The sequence below is a fragment of the Oncorhynchus mykiss genome, chromosome 6 (genome assembly GCF_057628025.1).
Source record: "Oncorhynchus mykiss isolate SJ-2025 chromosome 6, ASM5762802v1, whole genome shotgun sequence".
NCBI classification, from domain to species: Eukaryota; Metazoa; Chordata; class Actinopteri; order Salmoniformes; family Salmonidae; genus Oncorhynchus; species Oncorhynchus mykiss.
Genome location: NC_143027.1, coordinates 32,260,420 through 32,287,190, shown reverse-complemented (window position 1 = coordinate 32,287,190; position 26,771 = coordinate 32,260,420). Strand labels below are relative to the sequence as shown.

Below are 26,771 nucleotides of genomic sequence, written 5' to 3'. Positions count from 1 at the left end.
CAACAGTTTGGAAAGGCCCATTCCTGTTTCAGATTGACAATGCCCCAGTGCACAAAGCAAGTTCCATACAGAAATGGTTTGTGTGATCGGTATGGAAGAACTTGGATGGCCTGCACAGAGCCGTGACCTCTACCTCATCGAACACCTTTGGGATGAATTGGAACACCTACTGCGAGCCAGGCCTAATTGTCAAACTCAGTGCCTGACCTCACTAATGCTCTTGTGGCTGAATGGAAGCAAATCCCTGCAACAATGTTCCAATATCTAATGGAAAACCTTCCCAGAAGAGTGGAGGCTGTTATAGCAGCAAAGGGGGGACCAACTCCATATTAATACCCATTAATTTGGAATGAGATGTTCGAGGAGCAGGTGTCCACATACTTTTGGTCATGCAGTGTAATTTGAGTATTTTTCTCCAATAAACAATAAATGTTATAAACATGTAATTTTGTAAACATAACGTTTGCAACACAAATAGATAGGGTCAGTGCTTGCCGGAAATCCTTGGGACTTCCATACCCTTAACCATAACCCTTACCGTAACCATTTTAAATACAAACTTCATAGGGTTAGGGACGTCCTAAGGATCCCGAATAACACGGACCACATCGACAGGGTAACTAACATGAATGTAGGCAGGTGTGCACCCGGGTGGCAGAGGAAGAGAGGCCAACTCAGCGGAAAATCTGTCTCCCTCCAGCAGGTGGCGTTTTTTCGCCCACCAAACAAAGAGTTTTTTAAGGAAATCAATGAGAGTAGATTGAATAGAAGTTTCGTAATGCATACGTTGTTACGCGTCTACTGATATAAGTAGGACTAGTGACATCCTTTGAGAAAAAACACTTTATATCGGAGTTGTCTCAAGATGGCTATCCGTATCTGATGCATGAGGCTAGCAGCATAGCGTCTCTCTCCATTGAATACAGGCGTTTGACGTCAACAACCCTCATCGAATATATTTTTTTTAAATATTACAACAATCGACGCATCCACCAAATCCAAAGAAAGGATACGCGGGAGCTAGACAGCCTGCAGTGTCGCTTTGTGGACAACGACTCCCATTTGTTAGGGCAGAGAGACATGTATTATAATTTAATACAAAGAATTTGAAACTATAAAAGATGAAGAACAAATCAAATATTTATTGGGTGAAAAGCCAAAATGTGCAGTTTTGGCAGCCAAATATGTGTCCTCCTGCCACAACCTGAGGGACAGCCAGTGAAAAGTGCAACGTAATGTCGATAATATTTCCAATCTTGTTTTGTTTTGTCTTTCATACCATTCTCAGTCATGTTGACACTGGTCTACTACCATTGCTTCAACGTATTGTTGTTCTGATTAATATTGTTGTTGTAGTTGTTGTTAATGGTAATCCCATGTCCACTACTACTATTATTATTGCTGTTGGTCCCACCATTTATTTAAATACATATATATATATATATATATATTTTATATATGTATACTTTGACAATGTAAGTAATAATTATCTTGCCATGTCAATAAAAGTCAATTGAATTGAATTGACATGTATCTTGTCAGTATATCCATAATCTTTGATGTAGGCACTTTTTGTTGTACGTAAAGATAGTGCTGGAGTCATGTGACGAAATATTATCGCGATAACTGTTTCTTCCTGGAGCAAAACAAATAACAGCTGATGTGTTGCCAAATGTCACTTCGCTGGCGTTGATCACATTGTTTTACAAAGGTAGGTAGCATTTTACATTTTGTAGGGGTTTAGCCTACAGTTTACAGCTGATCATTATAGCTAACGTTAGCTACACCAAAAAAACTGGTGCTAGCTAGCTATATTATGTCATTGTTTTCGCACTCCTCGAGAGCGCTACGTGTAAGCTAGCTTGCTAGTAACGTTAACGACAATATGCTTTCACCAGTTTGTTTAAGATAACTAGATGGCAGAGCTTATTTATAATCAACTGACAGTGATATGTAAAGTGGGGTACACTGTGCTAGCCATGATGACCGACGACTGTCATTACACCCTCTCTAGCCATTGCTTTGCTAGTGCTGTGCGAGGAGAGGGTGGATGTGTTTCGTTTTCTCGACACTAGCTAACTCTAAATAGCTAACCCTTACCCTATACAGCTCGAGACTGGTCTGAAACCACGCCTATTTGCTAACAAGAACCGCCTTCATGTAAAGATAACACAGACATCTAGGTCCTTGTTTATCATCAGAAGTCACGTGAGTAAGTGAGTGGTGTTGTTTTGCTGACGCATGAATGACTGGATTATCATTTGGCCCTGTGTTGGCAGCCAGGACCAAGCTGGCTAATGTGAGATTAGAAAATAATCATGTACCAAAGACTGTGAGCTGACTGTTGTGCTCCCATTTAACAGACACACTGTTTCTCCCCTTAGAAGCCTTAGGGTGAATGTGGTGAGAGGAACAAGGTGTGAAGGATATGACAGATGGAGGCTGTGAGACAAAAGAAGTCCAAGACCAGTAGCAGGTCTCAGGTATGTACAGTACACTCCTGTATGTCCCCGAGGGCAGACTACTGTCTATTTATCAAATGATGGTGAAAGCACATGATAGTATTTATCACCCTGTCATTATTCATGAGTAATAACCAGTCAGACTACTGTTGTGTGTTACCCCCAACAGGACAGAAAACAGAGGCAGAGTGTACGAGTGAAGAGTCCCACAGCTCTCTCTGCTGGTTGTGATGAGAAACCTGGTGCTGCTGCCCCGCCCAGCTCTGAGTTCACAGACATCCCCCTCAGTCTGCCCAACGAGGGGACAGAGCAACAACAGGGTCTGGCAGAGGCATCAGAGACTTTATCAGAGACATCACAACCATCAACACAGATATTACCACAGACGTCAGAGGAACCATTACCAGCATCACAAACACTATCATCATCCACATTATCACAGACATCATCATCAACCTCACCCCAGAAACTAGAAAAGCCCTCTGAGACAGAGCCAGAGAAGAGGAATGAGGGGAGAGGAGAGGCCCAAGGGGCTGAGCTCAGAGCTGAACCACCGAGCACTGAGGTGGGGAGAGAGACCCAAAACAAAACCCACATCCAGACTCAGGCCTGCATATCTACCACGCTTGAGACACCCTTGGCCCCCAGCGCTCCTGCCCTCTACCCCTCACTACCCACACTGGAGGAGGGTTCCCTGATGCAGCTGCATAAGGAGGCTCTGCGGGCCTGTGGGACAAGGGGCCCTGCTGTTCTGCCTCTAGGGGAGCAGGAGTGTCCTCTCAGTCTGGAGCCTGTTGTGGAACTAGCTCCATCTGAGGGCTCCAGGACCAGACTGTACCCTGAACTACCCCAGCCCAGCCCAGAACTACAGGTAACCACACACTTACTATGACCCATTGTGGGCTCGAACCGCTTTATATTACAAAGCTATCTATGTTACAAAATAATGGTGAATAATATTTATTTATAGTGTTGACTGTCTTGTGTTTTTCCTGAAGGCATTCTCGTTGGAGCAGCTGAGTGTGTGGGAGCCAGGTGGGGGGATGTGTGTGTGGGTGGAGGGGGTGGAGGTGTGTGCAGCCCGGTTTGCAGTGTTGGCCCGGCAGGAAGGCCACGAGCTGACAGAACTCCTGCAGAATTACTGGCGCTGCCGCAGACAGCTGACACACGCACACACACAGCTCCACACACACACCTCCGACTGTAACACCACACAGAACCGACTCTGGAGCTTCAGAGATGAGCAGCTCACACTTCAGGTATGTGGTTCAATAGATTATGTTAGTATACGATTTAGCACATAACACAGAAGCTACAAAGTTATACAGTACACTTCTGTTCTTCATCTCTCTCTCTTTAAATCCTTTCTTTCTCTCTCTCCAGGGTGTGTGTGGGGACCAGTCTAAGGTGTATGGCTACCACCGCTTCCAGCAGGCTGACTTCAGTGAGGCTGTGTTGGTGGAGCTGCGGAAGCTGTTTGAGGCCCGCTCTGAACTCCTGCACCAGAAGGTGGCGCTGCACGCATACACAGCTCTGCTGTCACGTCTTCAGGTGGAGTCATACTTACACTGCCTGCTCCACGGTGAGAACACACTCTCACACACACTGTACATACATATACACACAGGTTGGATTTAATTTCATATTTTCCATATTGTACACATGTTTAGTGTGTTTCTTTGTTTAATTAGTTAAGTGTATGTGTGTGTATTGTAGATATGTGTGGTACCCAGAGTCAGCCCAGCTCCCTCCTCCCTCTGAAGGAGAGCATCAGTGTTCTCTTCAGCTTCACACGGAGAGTCCTGGACGACACGCAGTTCCAGACAGACATCCACCTCTGGCTGCAGAGACTGGTACACACACAGACACACACAGTAAACCTCAACACTAGCCCTGGTACAGCAGAACCTGTTGTCCCACCTGTTGTGCAGTTTAGTCATGCTATGCTGTGGTGTGTGTTGTGTATAGGTGGCAGTGTTACTGCGTGTGGGGGGATCAGGAGAGCACCTCTACCTGTTGAACCATCTGCTGTGCTGTTCTGCAGGGGTGGGCAAGTGGGCTGCAGCCTTCTTACAGGTGAGACACACCCTCTATCTAGTTTGTTTATTGTTTTGATTTCCTCAAAAGTAGGCCTGGTTTATGAATGAAGGCTCACTCCACTATTTCTGTATGCTTTTTGGCAGGTTATCATATTCGGCTAACAATGGCATCATTGCCAGGTAAAGTTAGCAGTCTTAACTATAACATGCTTGGGGGTGTGTGTTTCAGATCCAGGTCCTAGGAAACCCCTCAGGAGTACAGCAGTTCATGCAGGCTCTGGCCATCCTCATGTCTCCAGTCAGGTAAAGAACCCTAACTTCTCACTCTGGCCCCTGACCCCTAACCCTACATGGCACCACCCTCATGTCTCCAGTCAGGTAGCCTTGACCTTTCATCTCTAATCCTTACCTATTTATGTGATTTTTGCACACTTCAATTTAGCTCCCTATGGGTTTTTCTCTCTGATTGTTGACCCTTCATCTTTAGACACCGGGCTGAGTTCATGAGCCACATGAAGCCCTGTGAGAGTCAGAGTGCTGCAGCCTCCGGCCCTGAGTCTGGCAACTGGACCCTAGTGGATGAAGGTGGAGAGGAGGTAACCGTGTGTGTGTGCATGCATGTGTTGGTGTGTGTGGAATTTGACCCTAGGAGCGTTGGTAGAAGTGTTGTAAGGTTGCTGATGTGCATGAGTGTTTTTCAGGATGAGGACCCAGAGAGCAGCTGGTTGTTACTGTGTGAGGAGGACCTGATCTCTCTGCTGTCCCAGTTCCCCTTCCAACAGCTCTTCACACACCTGCTGGAGATGAGCAAGAAGGGTGTGTGGGTGTGGGTGTGTGTGTGTACTTGTTTTCCTACATTATCAGGATCCCCATGTCCTAACATTTCACCCGAATGTCCTGAAAAGGTATGAAAACAATAACATTTTTGAAAAGTCAGGACCTGAATTTGTGCTATTTTAAGCTTAAGGGTTGGGGTTTGGGGGTTAGGGTTAGGGTTAGGTTAAGGGGTTGGGTTTTTGGGTTATGTTAAGGGGTTGGTTTAGGATTAGGGAAAATAAGATTTTTAATGGTCAAACATTTTTACACTCCAAAAAGTCCTGACATTTCACGAAAGTAAAGCTGTGTGTGTATGCATGCGCGCGTGTGTTGTCATGTATTTCACTGACGTGATAATTCTGTTATTCTGGTGCCTGCTTTTTGGCTTCAGATGTGCGTGTGTGTAGCTGTGTGACTGTCCTACCATTTTATAACGGATGTTCTTTATCTAGGTGTCTATGAGCCCAAGTCCTGCTCCAGTCAGAAGATGATGCGTGTGTTTGCGTTTGCCTCGTCACTGATCGAGCTGCTAGCTGTGGGTCTGAACACCTACGACAGCGCTCGCTACCGCCAGCTAGTCAAACGCATCGGACACACCATACGGTAAGACACCCACACGCAGTACATTTTAGATGGAGATGTGTTTTGTAACGGTGTGTAACCGCTGCCTTCTGTGCGCTCCCTCCCTGCAGGATGACGGTGTGTTATGTCAGTGATCACTGGGCCCAGTATGTGAGTGTTGCTGGTCCAGCCCAGCCCAGAACTATCTCTCTGGAGAAACTACAGCTAGAGTACGACCATCTGTTCCTCAGAGCTGTACTACACGTCCTCAGAAACAAGAGGTGCGAGGGGGAAGAAATGTCATGTTTTTGGCTGTCTATTCTTACAAGGCAGTAAGAATATTGATTGGGGAGTGCGTGCATACTTGTGTGTGTGAAAGAGAGAGTGTAAAGTGTTTGTGTATTATCTGACTGTGTTCTCCTAGGTTGGGTATCTGGCTGTTCATGTCAGAGATGCCCTACGGAACCCTGTCCAGTTCCATGCTGTGGAGAGTTCTGTACGTGATGCAGTGTGCAGAGACCGCTGCACCGGACGCACTCAACTCTACAGACAACACATACACCTGCCTACAGGCCCTCAGAGGTACACACACACACACACACACACACATAATGGTGATGCGAATGACTTGTGTTCGTCAAGTACTTTTTCCAAAAACACAATGTACTAAAAAAAACACAGAATAGAGCTCAATATTATACGTTCACACGCATACACAGTGTGTCAGCACAGGAACCGTAGGCTAACGATGTACTAACGTGTATTGCAGAGCCGAGTCACCAGGAGAGGTTTGAGAAATGGCTGTGTGAGGTCAACAGTTCTGATGGAATCTCTCTCCTCACGGCGCTAGCTCACATGGCCATGCCCACCCACCACTCTGACCCCACCTTCATTACCACTATAGCTCTCCTCGTCTTCCAGGTAACACGCACATCATTTGTCACACGGAATGAATAGAGGTCGCAGCAAAGCCGGCTGGCAGTTTCTACTGCAGGTTGCCCTTTATTTCCATCCCTGCCTCCAGGTGTCCTATGTCAGTGTGTCTACGAGGGAAACCTACTCGAAGGTGGGGCGGGAGCTGCTGGCCGCCATAGCAACCGTTCATCCTTACATCATCTCAGTCCTGCTGGACAGACTCAGAGAGACCATCGAGACAGTCGGTATGGTAAGTTGTGTGTGTGTGTGTGTGCGCACGTGGCGTCTGTCAACACCTGGGGTTGCTGTGGAAAGGATGGGGATGAAGACCTCAAGTGTAAAAGAGGTGGTTCGGTTAAGTACACCTGCATGTTGATTAGCCTTGTGTATGATAGGTGGCACTGTACCTCAGTAAGGAGCTGCCCCTGTTCCTGTGGCGTCCTAGCCCGGAGGAAGTGTGTGTGATCGGGGGCTGGCTGCTCCAACACCCCCTCTCTGCTGTGGAGAACAGCCTGGCCTGTGTTCTACTGGAAGGGCTGGACTGGGGCTACACACAGGTACTACACACACACACACACACCTAACCCTACATTGAGTTTGAGTGTGTACAGTGTGTAATGTTGAGTGTGTGTGTCTTGTAGGATGGGACTCTGGCCCTGCCCTCCTCTCTCCACAGTGAAGTCGCTCTGCTGGTGGCAGAAGCCTATCAGAAATACCTCACAGACAAGCCATACAATGGACTCATCTCAGAGGGAATCAAACAGGTAACGCAAATACACACATTCGTGCACATCATACACCCGTCTCATCTCTGAGTTTAACACACATCTCTCTGTCTCTGTCGATCAGGTGTCCTACCTGGCTAGTGTTCTCCGTCTGGGTCTGTCACCTGAGGCTTCCTTCAGCCAGTGGGCCTGGCAACTGTTGCTAAGGCTGAAGCTCCATGGCAACACCCAGTACCCTCAAGCAGCCTGGTCCACCCCCGGCTCTGCCCCCAACCCCTCTCCGGAGCTCACGCACGCCCCAAACATGCACCCTGTTCTAAGGGCCGTAAAGGCGGGCCTTCCCATTGGCTGCTACCTGGCCATTGCCATGACAACTGTAGGACACAGGTGTGACCATCTGCTCTCTCTCTCACATCAGAATACCTTTATTCGCCAAGTACATTTCCACATACATGGAGTTAGACTAAATGAACAGGTGCTGCCAGCAATAGACAAATGTACAAACAGAATACAGACAGAGAAATTTACACAAAGTCGACATACAGAATATACAATATAAATACAGTAATCATAAAACCCTATAGTATAGGTTGAGCTACAGTGAGGATATAACGTTACAATTTACAGTGAGGATATATCTATATATGCAGTGTGTGTGTGTGTGTGTATATACTGTCGTAAATATTGTGAAGAAGTGTACATGGTACAAAAGCAGTATAGTGCAGTTATTAGTATTACAGGTCAGTGAAACCAGCTGCGGTGTCCGGCACAGAGAGCAAAGTCACTATCCCTATGAGCCCTCTGGCCGGTTGGTGAGGACCACAGCACAGTTACATACTGTGTGTTTACATGTGTGTAACATCTATTACCGTCCGTCTGTCTGTCTGATCCCAGTCTGGAGGTGTTTTGCACAGAAGGAGTGGATCTGTTGAAGAACCTGATTCAGTCTCAACATCTGAGAGCTGCTGTCCATCTCCTGGACAACATCCTCCCTCCTACCTACCCTCTCAGCTTCTACCTGCTGAAGAACACACAGTAAGAGATACACACTATGTCCTAGACCCTACTTCCTCTGTACTGGACAACATCCTCCCTCTTTTCTGCCCGCACAGCTTCTACAGTTAACTTTCAGTATCTTTTACCCCTGCCTAAACTAAACCTTAAAATCACACTAAAATCTCACACAACTAGAGGGCTGTGGTATTGCTATGTTTGGACTACGATATATGTTTCTCTCTTCCTCTCTCTGTGCCAGGTTTGTGGGCTGTGTCCAGTTGTTCCTGCAGTGTGACGGTGTGTGTCCTCAGGGTGTAACGCAGCAGGTCACCCACAGGGTGGCGCCACTCTTCACTGGAGGCACCTATGGGGACATGGTACGCCTGCTCAACAGTGTCATACAGGTATGTACACACACCTAATACATCCGAACTGGTGTGAAACATGGGGTTAACCAGATCAGTAGTTTGGCCAGCTGTAGAAGTGGATGTTCCTGCCTCTGAACAGTCCATGAATCTCTTCACGATGAGTGTGTGTGTTTTTTCTCTTTCAGACTCACGTGGTGGAGAGTTCGAGGCCAGGTCGTGTGGGTCCGGCAGCGGTTCTAGAGTTCTGGGTGGGAATTCTTACCCAGCAGAACCTGTGGTACCGAGACAGGACCGTTCTATTCCTGATGGATCAGATCTGTCGTTCTGCCTTCACACACCACCAGGAGGAGTGTGTACAGAGATTACTGTACCAGCAGCACAAGGTACACACACACACACACACACACACAGAGAGACTGGAGATTGTAGAGTCCCAAATATTTCAGCTGTTATGCTTATTTTGATCAGTGTGTGTTCTTTTTCTGTGAAGAAAGAGTATACACACACAAACACACACACACACACACAGTAGATCAGTCTGTGATGCTCTCTCTCACCCCTCTGTAGATTGCTTTAGGTTACCATGGAGACCGGGGTCTGCTCTCTTCCCTGGTTGGTTGGATTGCTGGAAATGCCACACCCTCATTCATTGAGGGCCAATCGCTGAGTGGGGAGGTGAGAACTTTAACCTCAGTCCTATCTAACTTGTCGTATCCGTGCTGTCATTCTGTGTGAAACAGAAGGAAACATTTTTGCTGCATTTTCCCAAAAATTCTGCTAAAAACCACAACTAAACAAAACGTCTGTGGTTTGTATGTGAAATGATAACTGTATGTGTTTAGGTGTGGTTTGTATGTGAAATGATAACTGTATGTGTTTAGGTGTGGTTTGTACGTGAAATGATAACTGTATGTGTTTAGGTGTGGTTTGTATGTGAAATGATAACTGTATGTGTTTAGGTGTGGTTTGTATGTGAAATGATAACTGTATGTGTTTAGGTGTGGTTTGTATGTGAAATGATAACTGTATGTGTTTAGGTGTGGTTTGTATGTGAAATGATAACTGTATGTGTTTAGGTGTGGTTTGTATGTGAAATGATAACTGTATGTGTGTAGGTGTGGTTTGTATGTGAAATGATAACTGTATGTGTTTAGGTGTGGTTTGTATGTGAAATGATAACTGTATGTGTTTAGGTGTGGTTTGTATGTGAAATGATAACTGTATGTGTTTAGGTGTGGTTTGTATGTGAAATGATAACTGTATGTGTTTAGGTGTGGTTTGTATGTGAAATGATAACTGTATGTGTGTAGGTGTGGTTTGTATGTGAAATTATAACTGTATGTGTTTAGGTGTGGTTTGTATGTGAAATGATAACTGTATGTGTTTAGGTGTGGTTTGTGTGTGAAATGATAACTGTATGTGTGTAGGTGTGGTTTGTGTGTGAAATGATAACTGTATGTGTGTGGTTTGTATGTGAAATGATAACTGTATGTGTTTAGGTGTGGTTTGTATGTGAAATGATAACTGTATGTGTTTAGGTGTGGTTTGTATGTGAAATGATAACTGTATGTGTGTAGGTGTGGTTTGTATGTGAAATGATAACTGTATGTGTTTAGGTGTGGTTTGTATGTGAAATGATAACTGTATGTGTTTAGGTGTGGTTTGTATGTGAAATGATAACTGTATGTGTTTAGGTGTGGTTTGCCTGGCTGGTGTTGAACATGGAGGGGATGTTTGAGGAGGATTCTCAGCTGGGACGCTGTGTGGAGCATGAACTACTGTCTGATCCAAACCTCTCACCTGACCAGGCTCTGAAGGTACACACACACACACACACACACACACACACACTCCAACCTCTCACCTGACCAGCAGAACAATAAAACTATGAGAGATTAATAAGCCTTAATCTGAGATACATAGTGTTTGTGTTTCACTATCTTTGTTTCTTGTGTCTGTGTGAGACAGAAGGCCCAGCAGAGGTTGAAGCTCCCAGTGGCTCCATCTCTGCAGCGGCTGCAGGTGTACAGGTGGGCGTGTCAGGCGTTGTCCACACCCCCTGACCACCCGCTACTCCCCCTCGTCTGGCAGAGGTTCCTGCAGCTCTACCTGAGACAGCCAGGACCTGAGTATGGGTACGACACACACACACCATAACCTCTAGGCCAGGGGTTCTATGACTTCAGCGCTGCGTGGCTGGACGAACCCAGTCTCTGGCCCTGGGAATGAACATTTTAGAGTCCTGCCTCTTGACATCAGTGAGAGAATGTTGCAGTTTACAAGATAATCTCCTGCAATTCTACACATTTGTCGATGTGGCAGAGGGAGAACTTGGGAGTTTTACAGCTTTTGGGGAAATACTTGGTGGAGTACTGTGAATACCGATATCCCTGTCAGTCTCCCAGGCCCATGTTGCCCAGGGTTAAGAATATAAATTGTAGATGAATAATATTTAATTGTACCACACCCTCTAAACTTATTCCACGGTTATTTTGGCCCAAATGAGTTTAATCTGTTAGTTTATTTATTTATTTAGAGATTTGACCTCAGACACCACTTGGAGAACCCTGCTCTAGGCTGGTATCAATTCAGTAATGTTCTCAGTGTCCCCCTGTTTCTGGTGTCTGCAGTCTGGATGCAGGGGGCTGTATTGGTCGTCGGTTCTTCCAGGGCTCGACTCAGGCTGTGTTACTGAGAGATCTGAGACAGAGACTACAGGAGGTGTCTGACTTCCACCACGCCGCCAGCCAGGCCCTGAGGGTGCCCCCCACACACACACCCAGCCAGGGAGAGGACCGCCCCAACTCCCCTCCACATCTCTTCCTCACATCCCCACAGATACACACAGAGCTGGTCAGGTACGTACAGCTACTAGCCCCTCCCCTTAACTTTGTGACTGGCTGTTTCCCAGGCTGATCTGATTGGTTGTTTACAGGCTGTTTGGTGTGTTTGCCGTGTGGTTGGACGATGAGACTCTTCAGAAGAAGGAAGTGTATCTGCCCTCTCTCCCACCACAGTATGACCCCCAAAGACTGGCCAAGGTCATGCACAAGCAACAGGTGTGTGTGTCGTGTGTTTTTCCTTGCCACTGTTGCCTCTGCTTTGCCTTTGATGTATTGGTTGATAGATGTGTCATATTGTATTGGTTGATAGATGTCATATTGTATTGGTTGATAGATGTGTCATATTGTATTGGTTGATAGATGTGTCATATTGTATTGGTTGATAGATGTGTCATATTGTATTGGTTGATAGATGTGTCATATTGTATTGGTTGATAGATGTGTCATATTGTATTGGTTGATAGATGTGTCATATTGTATTGGTTGATAGATGTGTCATATTGTATTGGTTGATAGATGTGTCATATTGTATTGGTTGATAGATGTGTCATATTGTATTGGTTGATAGATGGGTCATATTGTATTGGTTGATAGATGTGTCATATTGTATTGGTTGATAGATGTGTCATATTGTATTGGTTGATAGATGTGTCATATTGTATTGGTTGATAGATGTGTCATATTGTATTGGTTGATAGATGTGTCATATTGTATTGGTTGAAAGATGTGTCATATTGTATTGGTTGATAGATGTGTCATATTGTATTGGTTGATAGATGTGTCATATTGTATTGGTTGATAGATGTGTCATATTGTATTGGTTGATAGATGTGTCATATTGTATTGGTTGAAAGATGTGTCATATTGTATTGGTTGATAGATGTGTCATATTGTATTGGTTGAAAGATGTGTCATATTGTATTGGTTGAAAGATGTGTCATATTGTATTGGTTGATAGATGTGTAATATTGTATTGCTTGCTAGATGTATCATATTGTATTGGTGGCTAGATGTATCGTATTGTATTGGTGGCTAGATGTATTGTACTGGTTGCTAGATGTATCATATTGTATTGGTTGCTAGATGAATCATATTGTATTTGTGGCTAGATGTATTGGTTGCTAGATGTATCATTGTATTGGTTGCTAGATGTATCATTGTATTGCTTGCTAGATGTATCATATTGTATTGGTGGCTAGATGTATCATATTGTATTTGTGGATAGATGTATTGGTTGCTAGATGTATCATATTGTATTGGTGGCTAGATGTATCATATTGTATTGGTGGCTAGATGTATCATATTGTATTGGTGGCTAGGTGTATCATATTGTATTGGTGGATATATGTATCATATTGTATTGGTTGCTAGATGTATCATATTGTATTGGTTGCTAGATGTATCATATTGTATTGGTTTCTAGATGTATCATATTGTACTGGTTGCTAGATGTATCTTATTGTATTGGTGGCTAGATATATTGGTTGCTAGATGTATCATATTGTATTGGTGGCTAGATGTATCATATTGTATTGGTGGCTAGATGTATCATATTGTATTGGTGGCTAGGTGTATCATATTGTATTGGTGGATATATGTATCATATTGTATTGGTTGCTAGATGTATCATATTGTATTGCTTGCTAAATGTATCATTGTATTGCTTGCTAGATGTATCATTGTATTGCTTGCTAGATGTATCATATTGTATTGGTGGCTAGATGTATCATATTGTATTGGTGGCTAGGTGTATCATATTGTATTGGTGGATATATGTATCATATTGTATTGGTTGTTAGATGTATCATATTGTATTGGTTGCTAGATGTATCATATTGTATTGGTTGCTAGATGTATCTTATTGTATTGGTTGCTAGATGTATCTTATTGTATTGGTGGCTAGATGTATAATTATTGTATTGGTGGCTAGATGTATCATATTGTATTGGTGGATAGATGTATCATATTGTATTGGTTGCTAGATGTATTGCTTGCTGGATGTATCATATTGTATTGGTGGCTAGATGTATCATATTGTATTGGTGGCTAGATGTATCATATTGTATTGGTGGCTAGATGTATTGCTTGCTGGATGTATCATATTGTATTGGTGGCTAGATGTATCATATTGTATTGGTGGCTAGATGTATCTTATTGTATTGGTTGCTAGATGTATCATATTGTATTGGTTGCTAGATGTATTGCTTGCTGGATGTATCATATTGTATTGGTGGCTAGATGTATCATATTGTATTGGTGGCTAGATGTATCTTATTGTATTGGTGGCTAGATGTATCATATTGTATTGGTGGCTAGATGTATCTTATTGTATTGGTGGCTAGATGTATCATATTGTATTGGTGGCTAGATGTATCATATTGTATTGGTGGCTAGATATATTGTATTGGTGGCTAGATGTATCATATTGTATTGGTGGCTAGATGTATTGCTTGCTGGATGTATCATATTGTATTGGTGGCTAGATGTATCATATTGTATTGGTGGCTAGATGTATCATATTGTATTGGTGGCTAGATGTATCATATTGTATTGGTGGCTAGATGTATCATATTGTATTGGTGGCTAGATGTATCATATTGTATTGGTGGCTAGATGTATTGCTTGCTGGATGTATCATATTGTATTGGTGGCTAGATGTATCATATTGTATTGGTGGCTAGATGTATCTTATTGTATTGGTGGCTAGATGTATCATATTGTATTGGTGGCTAGATGTATCTTATTGTATTGGTGGCTAGATGTATCATATTGTATTGGTGGCTAGATGTATCATATTGTACTGCTTGCTAGATGTATCATTGTATTGGTTGCTAGATGTATCATATTGTATTGGTTGCTAGATGTATTGCTTGCTAGATGTATCATTGTATTGGTTGCTAGATGTATTGCTTGCTAGATGTATCATTGTATTGGTTGCTAGATGTATCATATTGTATTGGTTGCTAGATGTATTGCTTGCTAGATGTATCATTGTATTGGTTGCTAGATGTATCATATTGTATTGGTGGCTAGATGTATTGCTTGCTAGATGTATCATATTGTATTGGTTGAGTGTAGGAGCTGTGGGTGGAGTATGTGGACCAGGAGCGTGTCCAGTATGATGAGAGGGAGGTGCTGGATCTCTGGGACAAAGTGAAGAATGAACCCACCTTCATACAGAGCAACAACCCTGCCTTCACTGACTACACCAACCCCAGCGCAGGTACACGCACATGAACACCGCCTCAGCACATAGTAGTTGACTGAATTAATGACGTTTTATTCTTGTGTCAACCCGCTTGGTTGGCAGCCCATTCCTCATGGGTTTAATTGACACGTTACAATAATTCAGTGATAATTCTTCCGGTGTTCCTGTGCAGGATGCAGTGGATAAAGAGTGGAAAAAGAAACCCATATATAATAGTAAATAAGGTTATCCAAGCAAACATTATTTATCCCAAGAGCAGTAAAAATAACACACATAAACACAGTTAATTACAGAAAAAATACACAGAAGGCGTTCGAACCAAGTCTCACACAGAGAAGATTCCATGTGTGAGACAAGCCTACATACAATCTATATACATAGGTGCCATTCCCTATGTGGGAGCAAAATATTTGTGTCATTTTATTATAGGTGAACCTTTTTCTTTTATTCCAGGCTTTATAAAAAAAAATCTGTAAATGGAAATACATAATTTACAGAAAAAAAACATTTCAGTTTTTCCTCGTGGCTCAGCCACATATTTCCAGGGTATATCTGGTGGGCTTTCTGGAATAAGGACAATCGTATATGTCAAGGTAGAAAGGGCAATAGAGGATCAAATGAATTTCATTCTCTATTTCATCAAGGTCACAATATTTACATTAGTCTTTCCTCTTACATTTCACCATTACACCGACCTGTTTCAATACGCAGGGGCAATATCCCTGATCTTACTTGTGCACAAAGCGATCGCTCGCTTTTAGGTAGGGTGTACATTGTAAATGATTTTAGTACTAACAAACCAAGCGGCCTTGTTATTGTCGTTGTTGTAACCTTTTCGTGTGTGTGTAGCGAGGAAGCGTATCCAGTCTAACCTGCAAAAGCACACTATCCCTCGGCCGCTCCCCGAGCTACAATCACAGAGAGCTCCGGTACCAGAGGTCCCCTCTGCCTGCCTCGCTGACCCTGCTGCTGCCTCCACTCTCCTACAGCAGGACCTCTGCTGTCTGCAGGAGCAGGCCAGGTACACACACACACCAACCGTCACGCCATGGATGTATACCTGTATGTGATGTTTTGGGACATGGTTCACAGTGTGCTTGGTGTGTTTAGGTTTGCAGTGTCTCGGGAGGCCCAGCAGGTGGCGTTGGAATCAGAGCTGCTGGAGAGTCTTCCTCTACTCTACAGGAACAGGCCAGAGCAGGTTACCATGGCGCTTGAGTGCAGAGGGCAGAGGGGGGGCCAGCCCTGCCAGGGAGCGGCACACATCACTGTCACGGTAGGACAATGAGTTAATTCTGTTTTGATTTAATTTTCAGAATGGGCTGATTCTGCTTGAAAATTCCACTAAGAAAGGGTGACATGATTAACTGACTGTTCAAATAATCAAATCAAATGGTATTTGTCACATGCGCAGAATACAACAGAATACAACAACCTTACAGTGAAATGTTTACTTACAAGCCCTTAACCAAAGTAAGAGATAAGAATAACAAATAATTAAAGAGTAGCAGTAAATAACAATAGCGGGGCTATATACAGGGGGTACCAGTACAGAGTCAATGTGCGAGGGCACCGGTGTCGAGGTAATATGTACATGTAGGTAGAGTTATTAAAGTGGCTATGCATAGATAATAACAGAGCAGCAGCGTAGAAGAGGGGGGGAGCAATGCAAATAGTCTGGGTAGCCATTTGATTAGCTGTTCAGGAGTCTTATGGCTTGGGGGTAGAAACTGTTTAGAAGCCTCTTGGACCTAGACTCGGCGCTCCGGTACCGCTTACCGTGCGGTCGCAGAGAGAACAGTATATGACAAGGGTGGCTCGAGTCTCTGGCAATTTTTAGGGCCTTCCTCTGACACCGCCTGATATTGAGGTTCTGGATGGCAGGAAGCTTGGCCCCGGTGATGTACTGGGCCGTACGCACAACCCTCTGTAGTGCCTTGCGGTTGGTGGCCGAGCAGTTGCCATACCAGGCAGTGATGCAACCCGTCAGGATGCACTCGATGGTGCAGCTGTAAAACCTTTTAAGGATCTGAGATCCCATGCCAAATCTTTTCAGTCTCCTGAGGGGGAATAGGGGGAATTTGTCATGCCCTCTTCACGACTGTCTTGATGTGCTTGGACCATGTTAGTTTGTTGGTGATGTAGACACCAAGGAACTTGAAGCTCTCAACTTGCTCCACTACAGCCCCGTCGATCAGAATGGGGGCGTGCTCGGTCCTCCTTTTCCTGTAGTCCACAATCATGTCCTTTGTCTTTATCACGTTGAGGGAGAGGTTGTTGTCCTTGCACCACACGTTCAGGTCTCTGACCACTTCCCTATAGGCTGTCTCATCGTTGTCGGTGATCAGGCCTACCACTGTTGTGTCATCAGCAAACTTAATGATGGTGTTGGAGTCGTGCCTGGCCGTGCGGTCTTGAGTGAACAGGGAGTACAGGAGGGGACTGAGTACGCACCCCTGAGGGGCCCCCGTGTTAAGGATCAGCGTGGCGGATGTGTTGTTGCCTACCCTTACCACCTGGGGACGGCCCGTCAGGAAGTCCAGGATCCAGTTGCAGAGGGAGGTGTTTAGGCCTAGGATCCTTAGCTTAGTGATGAGCTTTGAGGGCACTATGGCTTTGAATGCTGAGCTGTAGTCAATGAATAGCATTCTCACATAGGTGTTCCTTCTGTAAACATGCATCCTATTCCCCTCATTCCCGTCTCTGTGTGTGTGCAGTGCGAGTGTGTACAGAAGCAGGAAGCAGTGGAGAATCAGATCGTGTCTCTGAGAAGCGACATTAAGCAGCTGCAGACGGAAGCCAAGACTCCTCCCCCTCAGAGCCTTGCCCAGGCTGCAGTACACACAGAGAAGTTCATTACGTCAGTACACACACACACACACACACACACACACACACACACACACACACACACACACACCATACCTGTATCATATTATTTCTCAATAGAATTGTTGATAGTCATATGTGCCATAAAGTTTAAAAATGTGTGTGTGTAGTGCTCTGGTGAATTTGTACAAGGCCAAGCCGACGGCAGCAGTGCAGAGTGTAGGAGTGGCTGCCTTCTACAAGGTGGTCTCTTTCGTCTGTGAGGACACACTCCGCCACCCACCCACTCGCCAGTACCTCTCTTCCTGCGTCGAGATACTGGGACAGGTACTACACACACACACACACACACACAAACACACAAACAAACTAATTTTATACACATAGGACGTGACTGTGTGTAAATGTTAATCCAGTTTGTGTGTGTTGGTGTTAATCCGGTTTGTGTGTGTTGGTGTTAATCCAGTTTGTGTGTGTTGGTGTTAATCCAGTTTGTGTGTGTTGGTGTTAATCCAGTTTGTGTGTGTAGGTGTTAATCCAGTTTGTGTGTGTAGGTGTTAATCCAGTTTGTGTGTGTAGGTGTTAATCCAGTTTGTGTGTGTAGGTGTTAATCCAGTTTGTGTGTGTAGGTGTTAATCCAGTTTGTGTGTGTTGGTGTTAATCCAGTTTGTGTGTGTGTAGGTGTTAATCCAGTTTGTGTGTGTAGGTTTTTATCCAGGGCAACCAGGCAGAGTGCGGGCGTGTCCTCAGCACTATCCTGGAGCAGAGACGTCTGTGTCCCCTCCTCTCCCCCTTCTTCACCCCAAATGCAGCACCCAATCAGCTTGTCTCTCTCTACAAGGAAGTGGTGACATCACTGCACCCTGACAGCGCTGACGTCATCTTCATGCTGCTCACTAAGGTCAGCCTCCACCTTCAGAAACATACACAACAGCTACACACACCACCCACGCAGAACACACACTTCCACCTCGACACATCACACAGAGAACTGGAGGCCTGTGGTATTCCTGTGTTAAGATGACCAGATTCTCTCTCTACCTGTGTAGTTTGACCTGAGTACGTGGCTGAGTAAGGCCGAGCCAGTGTTCTCGGAGCGTAGCAGACTGGTAGAGCTGGTCCACACTGCTCTGTGTTCCTGTGGCCGTGACCCCGAGGCTGACCTCCTCACGCCCTTTCACCTCTTCACACGACACTGGACCCTGTTGCTCAGACACCACTTTCCTGACCACTACAGCGACTGCCTGCGCCTGCTCATGACCAGTAAGACTGTTTTGTTTGTTATCTCTTATTGCGGACTTCAACGTGTGTGCGGACGTCGAACGTGTGCTCGTGTGTGTCCTTGTCAGGTTCGACAGAGCAGTTGCTGAGCCCAGAGTGTTGGAGGGTGACTCTGTGTGTGCTTGGCGTCTCTCCTCTCCCCTGCAACACCAAACCCACAGCAGAGCCTTCCGGTACCGCAGATACCCCCAAACCCACATCCATCTCCCCCAGCCAAGCCCCCATCACCCTCTCTCCTCAGCAGGTGAGTGCTGAAAGTCCTACCTAAATCTTCATATTCAATACTGTTAATTTCCAGTCCAGTTTATTTAACCCTGCCTTGTCTCTTGATTGGCCCTCCTCAGGTGGAGGAGACGGTTGATTGGCTGTGTGAGTATTTTCAGCGTTGTCGTCTCAGTAAGCCGGACCTCCGCAGCTTTGGCCTTTACTCCGCCTGGGCGCCATACGTCAGTGAGGTCACCACGTTCTGGGGATATCTGATTGGTTACCTCATCGACCTGCAGCTCAGCGCCTGCTCCAGGGAGCCACTGGGGGGAGCCAGAGTGCTGAAAGGTACCAGACACAGTTTAGGCTGTTTTTCATTAAGACATTTTGCTCCCCCCCCAGTCACTGTTGACATATCTCCTCCTCCCCACCGCTCATCTCTTCCTCTTTCTGTCTCTCTCAGCCCTGCAGGATCTACACGGTAAGATGGTCCGGCTGTTTAAGCCCTGGATCCTGGTTCTGGAGACAGACGATGTCAGGTAAACACACGTCTCTATCCCTCTGTCTATTTCTCTCTCCTTTCCATCTTTCTATCTCACTCCTCCCTTTCTTACTTTGCCTTGTATAACGCTAACAAAACCACAGGCCTGTGGCATTGCGCTGTTTGGACTATAATATTTTCTCCCTCTCTCCTATCTTCTCTTACTCTCTCTCCTCCTTTCTGTCTCTCTCAGTAATCCGAGGTGTTATCCCTGGTTGGAGTCAGACGCCAACGCTGCAGGCTGTCTTGTGGATCTCTACACCCAGCTGACCCAAACACTACACCACAAGTTCAGAGGTTTGCGTGTGATGTTAGATGTAATGAAGGTCATTCATGTGTTTGAGCCTACATTTAAGGTGTGTGTGTGTGTGTGTGTGTTCCAGACCGCCTCCTCCCCGGGCAGCGTGGAGCTCTGTGGCTGTGTCTGATGCAGTACTGTGACAGCTGCAGCTCTCCTCGTACACCAGAGTACCTCCTCTACCTTTACCACACACACCTCGGCAGCCTGCCCTGGACACACCTGCACCCCGATACACACCTCATGGAACAGCTGTTCAATGTAAGACTCTGACCCCAGACTCCTTAATCACTAACCTCAACCCACAACTCATTGGATTCCTAAAACAAACGGACTCCTCGTACACTTTGAGTGTCACAGTCAATAGGACTTGTTTGCGGGTAGTGCTGTGCGATGTAGCATTAGGGAGGTGTAGAGGGATTCTTTACCCAAGGTTAATCTGTTCCTCTGCAGGTGGAGAGAGGAAGTCCTAAGAGCTGCTTCCTGTTCCTAGGGGCAGTCCTCTGTAAGGTCAACTGGGTCAGCGTTCTGAGTGACAGCCTGCAAACTCCAGCCAGCTCTAACACTAACATACACACAGACTCACACAAGATGCTGGTCTATCTACTCTACATGCTGGTGTTCCTCACTAAAGAAGAGCAGCTTCTCAGCCAACCGGTGAGGGAGAATTAGGACACTGGATAGCTATTTGTGTTTGTACACAATTGATGGAATTGTCGAGGGTCTGTCCCTGGTTTAGCCTATTTTCCCCTCTGTCCTCCAGGACTCCCCTCTCCTTAGTCTGTTGGTCCAGTCTGTCTCCCTGCCATGGCACCAGGTGGACCATTCCTCCTACCAAGGCATCATGGGATATGTAGGCACCCACTACCCTCACGCTCTGCTGCTCAGCGCAGACTCCGCCGCTCAGACACTGCTCCTATCACTACGCAGTGCTGCTGGGCTGCGGCCACGCCCCCATGGGATGCCATACCGGGTGAGAAAGAGGGAACACAACAGAATGTCACCCTCCCCCTATTTCTCTAGTTTTATCATTAACAGACAGTCAATCTCTCCTCACTCTAATATAGACCGACTGTCTCTCTCATTACCGCAGACAAAATTAATGCATTAATCTCCCTCTCTCTCTGTGTAGGAGGAGACGTTGAAGGCTAGTGTGTGTGTGCGCTGGTGTGTCCAGTGTCTGGTCTCTCTGGAGCAGAGTGGTAGCATCAGTCTGGCTAACCTGGAGATGCAGTTAGAGGCACTACTGGAGAGCATCATCACCTTCAACCCACCTGGTAAGAACTCTTCATAGTCATCTTCATCATCACCTTCATCAATAACCTCTGTCTCTCTCTGTCTCTTGTGTCTGTAGAGGTGGGCTTGGAGCAGAGACACATGGCGTTCTGTAGTCTGTTCTGTGATTCGTTGGCTCTGCTGAACGGAGTGGGCGTGTCTACAGGCGAGGCCTTGGCAGCTCGTGTCATTGGCTGGCTGGACAGGAAGGGGCAGGGTTTCCCAGTGCTGCCGCTCCTGACAGCCTGCTCCCGTTGCCTAGCGTCCGTACGCCACATGACCCGCATCACAGAGGCTTGCATCACCGCCTACTTCACCCATGGTAACCACAGAGACAGTAACCATGGGGAGGGGTTTACCAAGGAAGGTCTTAGGGGAGGGTCTATGTCAGGGTCTGTCAGCAGGGGTTACTGGTGACGGACAGATGTATTTTATTTCATACATGAGGTGAAAACCTCACTCTATCGCTTGCTCTCCCCTCCCTCCGTCTATCTTTATTTTTCTCGCTCTAGCGGAAGAGGAGGGTGTCGGGTGGGGTCCTGTGTTGGCATCCCTGCAGGTGCCTGAGCTGACCGTGGACGACTTCCTGTCTGAGAGCCAATCAGGAGGCAGCTTCCTGACACTCTATGCTTACATCCTGCAGCGCCTCAACACGGAACACACAGTGGCCAATGAGAAGAGGACGCTCGCTCTACTCAACACATGGAACAGTCAGGTCTTCCCCAGGTCTGACCACCCCCCCCCCCCCGCCCCCCATGTGTGTGTGTCTCTCTCTGTGTGTGTTGGTAATATAGTTTTTTTCTCTCTCACAGTGGTCCCTATGATGAGGCTAAATTGTTCCTCTGGTGGCACAAGGCCCTGTGTGTGTATGTGGAGCATCTGCAGCAGGGGCTGGGGGAGGTTCCAGCCGTGGTAGCGGGGCTGCTGCGGCTGCAGACACGGCTCTCTCAGATGGGAGAGGAGAGACTCGGCTCAGGACTGCTGGGGGCTATAGGATTGGGCCGCCGATCACCCCTATCCAACAGGTACTCACAGACATACTGGACATGTACAGTACCTTCGGAAAGTATTCAGAGCCTTTTGACTTTTAACACATTTTGTTACATTACAACCTTATTCTAAAATGGATTAAATCAAATAAAAAATAGTCAGCAATCTACACACAATACCCCATAATGACAAAGCGAAAACAGTATTTTAGAAAAGTATTCAGTAAGTCAGTAAGAAAGTATTCAGACCCTTTGCTATGAGACTGAAAATTTAACTCTGGTACATCCTGTTTCCATTGATCATCCTTGAGATGTTTCTACAACTTGATTGGAGTCCACCTGTGGATTTGGAAAGGCACACACCTGTCTACATAAATGTCCCATAGTTGACGGTGGATGTCAGAGCAAAACCCAAGCCATGAGGTTGAAGGAAGATCCGAGACAGGATTGTTTGGAGGCACAGATCTGGGGGAGGGTACTAGTAATTGTCTGCAGCATTGAAGGTCCTCAAGAACACAGTGGCCTCCATTGTTCTTAAATGGAAGAAGTTTGGCGTTCTGTAGTCTGCTATGGTATAGCTGTCCGCCCGGCCAAACTGAGCAATCGGGGGTGAAGGGCCTTGGTCAGGGAGGTGACCAATAATCCGATGGTCACTCTGACTGAGCTCTAGAGTTCCTCTGTGGAGAGGAGAACCTTCCAAAAGGACAACCATCTCTGGAGCACTCCACTAATCAGGCCTTTATGGTATAGTTGCCAGATGGAAGCCATTCCTGAGTAAAGGCACATGACAGCCACTTGGAGTTTGCCAAAAGGCACGTAAAGACTTTCAGACCATGAGAAACAAGATTCTCTTTGGCCTGAATGCCAAGCGTCACGTCTGGAGGAAACCTGGCACCATCCCTACGGTGAAGCATGGTGGTGGCAGAATCATGATGTGGGTATGTTTTTCAGCGACAGGGACTGGGAGGCTAGTCAGGTTCGAGGCAAAGATGAACGGAGCAAAGTACAGAGAGATTCTTGATGAAAACCTGCTCCAGAGCACTCAGACTGGGGTGAATTTTCATCTTCCAACAGGACAACGACCCTAAGCACACAGCCAAGACAACGCAGGAGTGGCTTCGAGACAAGCCTCTGAATGTTCTTGAGTGGCCCAGCCAGAGCCCGGACTTGAACCTGATCGAGCATCTCTGGAGAGACCTTTAAAATGGCTGTGCGGCAACACTCCCCATCCAACTTGACAGAGCTGTAGAGGATCTGCAGAGAAGAATGGGAGAAATTCCCCAAATACAGGTGTGCCAAGCTTATAGCGTCATACCAAAGAAGACTCGAGGCTGTGATTGATGCCAAAGGTGCTTCAACAAAGTACCCAGTAAAGGGTCTGAATACTTATGTAAATGTGATTATTTTTTTAACATTTGTGAAAACCTATTTTTACTTTGTCATTGTGGGGTATTGTGTGTAGATTGAGGGAAAAATTAAATAAAAAATCCAATCAACTTTAGAATAAGGCTGTAACCTAACAAAATGTGGAAAAGGTCAAGGGGTCTGAAAACGTTCTGAAGGCACTGTATATTCACCTTCGGTGTTTACTGTGTGATTCTTTAGGTAACTCCGATGTGTGCATGTTTAGGTTCAGGGTGGTGGTGCGCAGTCTGTCTGCGTTTCTCTCAGTCCAGATTCCCTCAGAGGACCAGGTCCGCCTCCAGCCCAGCACCGACCAGCAGCTGACTGCTAAAGCACAACAGGTACACACACATACATACACACGCATACATATATACATATATATATACACACACACACACACAGAGAGTTGCTCAGCTTGTGTGTTTCATGTGTGTTTCTAGGCTCTGGTTGTGTTGGAGTCCATGCCCAGCAGTAAACAGTATGCTGGCCTAAAGGACTCAATAGGAAAAGCTGTTCAGTTCATCCACTACCCAGGACACTGTCTTAGAGATGGACCTTGCCTCCTTTCTCTGCTGGCCAACCTCCTCTACCCAGACCAAGGATACCTCAACATCATACGATAGCAGCGCCAGTTAGCATCGGCTAGCACTGTGACACAGTATGCTAAACAAGAAAAGTTAGAAACAGCAGTCTATCCTGTGGTGAAAGTAGGGAACTACATGGGGAATATAGTGTCATTTGAGATGTGCACCGATATGCTAGTAGCCTACTAGCCATCGAATGCTGGAGCTGGACTGATAGCCATAATGGACTGGATCTCAACAAAGAACATGATTTGACTGCTAATGATTGTGACACAACTATAAGTTTATCAGTTAAAGGTCTAGTTTATTAGAGTGTGATACTTAACGCTTGATCTGATTGAATCTATGCCTATCTGGCAATAGCCGACGACCGCATAGCTGATGTTTTGGCCGTGTATGAAGTGTAACCACTTTGGAGCTGTCAAACCGGTGAGTGGCTGCTCTTGATCATCGTCACGAAGCCACACCCGTCCCACTCGCATTAGTTCAGAACGAAAAGGTCTAGGCTATGTAGAAATAATTACGCTCAAATTGAAAATCATTAAGGATTTCTATCTTACATCTCACATTCCAGTGTTTGATCTTGTAAAAAGACTGCATGGGATTTCTCTTACTGGTAATGCCGCTTTAGGTATAATGCCAGGAGCCACTTGTGGATTTGACAGCAATAAAGCAGTTCCACCTCAGACACTGTCAAAACGACCGGATGTTGGCTAAATCGGATCTGATTAAATAGAGCCCTTACTGTCTCTGTTCGGCTTCCTATTTTTTCTCTCTATCTCTTTCTCTCTCTCTCTCTCCTCCCCCCCCCCCCCCCCCCCCCCCCCACACACAGATCTATTTGCTGGGAATTAGCTTTTTGTTTCTTAAAGGGTGTTGCCTTTTATTTTTAATTACTTCAGCAGTTCCTCCACATTTTGCCTATGGCTGATGTTGCAAGTGTTGGATGACAATTATGAAGCAGAGTTAGTATGAGAAACAAACTCACAGACATTACCATAAACCAGTGGCACTGATTTCACTTATTCTCTGTGATCAACATTTAATGATGGAGATTATAACTCGTGGTGTATAACGTATTTAGAGCTCTTTTAAGTTCATCCCCAGGGGTGCATGTGGAGGAAGATTTTACATACCAGTATTATATTGCCCATATTGAATGCCAGGGGATCCACCCAACAGTTACATGGCCTGCTATGACTGAAGGTAGAATGGTTGAATTGGCTAAAAGTGCTTTTATTGTTTGTGCCAAATACACTCAACTTATCAATTAGCCTTAGGAAAAACCATCTTGTCTTCTATGCTTTGGAGAAGCACACTTGGTTATTAGTCATTTATTCAGGACGTCTCCCAAATGGCACCCTATTCACTTTATAGTGCACTAGTTTCGATCAGGACCGATGGGACTCTGGTCAAAAGTATTGCACTATATAGGTAATTGGGCGCCATTTGAGCAGCCATATATTCCGGAGTACTATGGTATGACGCAGCAGCAGGAACAACAGCAGTGATATGATTGTACAGTATGTAACCTGCCTTACTGCCAGCCTTACTATGGGCTGCCAGTGGGGAGCAATGTTACAGGACGATCAGATAGAAATGTAAGGTGTAAAACAGACATGACTCCTTGCTCAGTAGTCTAGAATGGGGCCAGGTCCCACCCCCCCCCCGAATGTACTGGCTGTGTGTATATGATCAGCCTCGTCCACAGGCATGCCTAGCAGAGGATCATAATATACAGATGGGTAATGTTGGGGCTGGGGGGGGGGGGGGGGGTAATCACTTAGGAATTCACTCTGGGAACAGTGTTTACACACATTCTCCCCCAATTCCACCCCTGGTGATATGGTGTTTAGAAGTGTGATTACGCAATTTGGATCTGGAATAAATGATTTTTCTGAAATTAAAACGTGTTTAAGTCTCATCAATCATGTGTTAATGTCTGGCACCTTGTATGTCTGTCTGTGAAAGGAGCATGCTGCACTTCAGATGCCGGCTGTCTCCATGGAAATGGGATAGATAGATCTTAGAGGAGAGAGAATGGTGTGTACAGTACTGAGCCCATCAGATGAAGGAGAGAACTTACACACACACAGTCTGTCACTCCAGACTCCATTGGGTCTGTATATGAGTGAGCGAGTCAGTCAGGTTTACACCTTCACAAAAAAAATGTTTGGAAGAAAATGTAACCTCTTTTGTCCTACTGAGAACACGGCCTCTTTTTTACAGACGAGCCCTGAATTACAGAAATTACACGAAATACACACAGCAATATAAATACAAAATGCAAGCAGAAAGAGAAACAAGGTTAAAAAAAAAACACATTCATCAGTAATGATGTTCTCACTCAGTTTTCTGAAGTGCCCTAGAGGCACCAGAACATCACATTTAAGAACATTTTGAAGATCCACAAATGTGCAACAACTAAAA

At 45.6% G+C, this 26,771-nt stretch overlaps 1 protein-coding gene across 6 annotated transcripts; it reads left to right on the top strand.

The window, feature by feature from the left end:
- The first annotated feature begins 1,577 nt into the window (after positions 1–1,577).
- epg5 (ectopic P-granules 5 autophagy tethering factor) lies at positions 1,578–26,250 on the top strand. Of its 6 annotated transcripts, none has more exons than XM_036979908.2 (47): positions 1,578–1,711; positions 2,110–2,212; positions 2,385–2,483; positions 2,632–3,333; positions 3,461–3,721; positions 3,846–4,044; positions 4,179–4,315; positions 4,431–4,538; positions 4,731–4,804; positions 4,989–5,097; positions 5,203–5,317; positions 5,770–5,920; positions 6,010–6,159; positions 6,303–6,460; positions 6,648–6,799; positions 6,903–7,043; positions 7,189–7,350; positions 7,435–7,557; positions 7,643–7,905; positions 8,413–8,553; positions 8,774–8,918; positions 9,068–9,265; positions 9,450–9,557; positions 10,577–10,699; positions 10,851–11,017; positions 11,513–11,740; positions 11,818–11,941; positions 14,804–14,948; positions 15,783–15,954; positions 16,044–16,209; positions 17,651–17,793; positions 17,933–18,089; positions 18,469–18,663; positions 18,812–19,025; positions 19,112–19,287; positions 19,388–19,595; positions 19,711–19,786; positions 19,982–20,085; positions 20,172–20,347; positions 20,540–20,743; positions 20,850–21,059; positions 21,219–21,363; positions 21,441–21,683; positions 21,874–22,087; positions 22,174–22,386; positions 23,981–24,095; positions 24,198–26,250. In XM_036979908.2, exons 3-47 carry the CDS (start codon positions 2,436–2,438, stop codon positions 24,378–24,380), a joined length of 7,746 nt encoding a protein of 2,581 aa, XP_036835803.2. In that variant the 5' UTR covers positions 1,578–1,711; positions 2,110–2,212; positions 2,385–2,435; the 3' UTR covers positions 24,381–26,250. The 6 variants fall into 6 exon arrangements, with proteins under 6 accessions (XP_036835803.2, XP_036835804.2, XP_090093816.1 ...); XM_036979909.2 differs by having other exon boundaries at positions 1,588–1,711; positions 2,110–2,208; XM_090237691.1 differs by having other exon boundaries at positions 1,593–1,711; positions 2,110–2,208; positions 4,731–4,879.
- The last annotated feature ends 521 nt before the right edge of the window (positions 26,251–26,771 follow it).

Excerpts from the sequence above, each read along its gene's own strand:
- epg5 (XM_036979908.2), top strand. The coding sequence starts at position 2,436 with ATGGAGGCTGTGAGACAAAAGAAGTCCAAGACCAGTAGCAGGTCTCAG. Across the intron at positions 19,026-19,111 it reads CCTGCGCCTGCTCATGACCA|GTTCGACAGAGCAGTTGCTG; the intron begins GTAAGACTGTTT and ends TGTCCTTGTCAG. Across the intron at positions 20,744-20,849 it reads AGCAGCTTCTCAGCCAACCG|GACTCCCCTCTCCTTAGTCT; the intron begins GTGAGGGAGAAT and ends TCTGTCCTCCAG.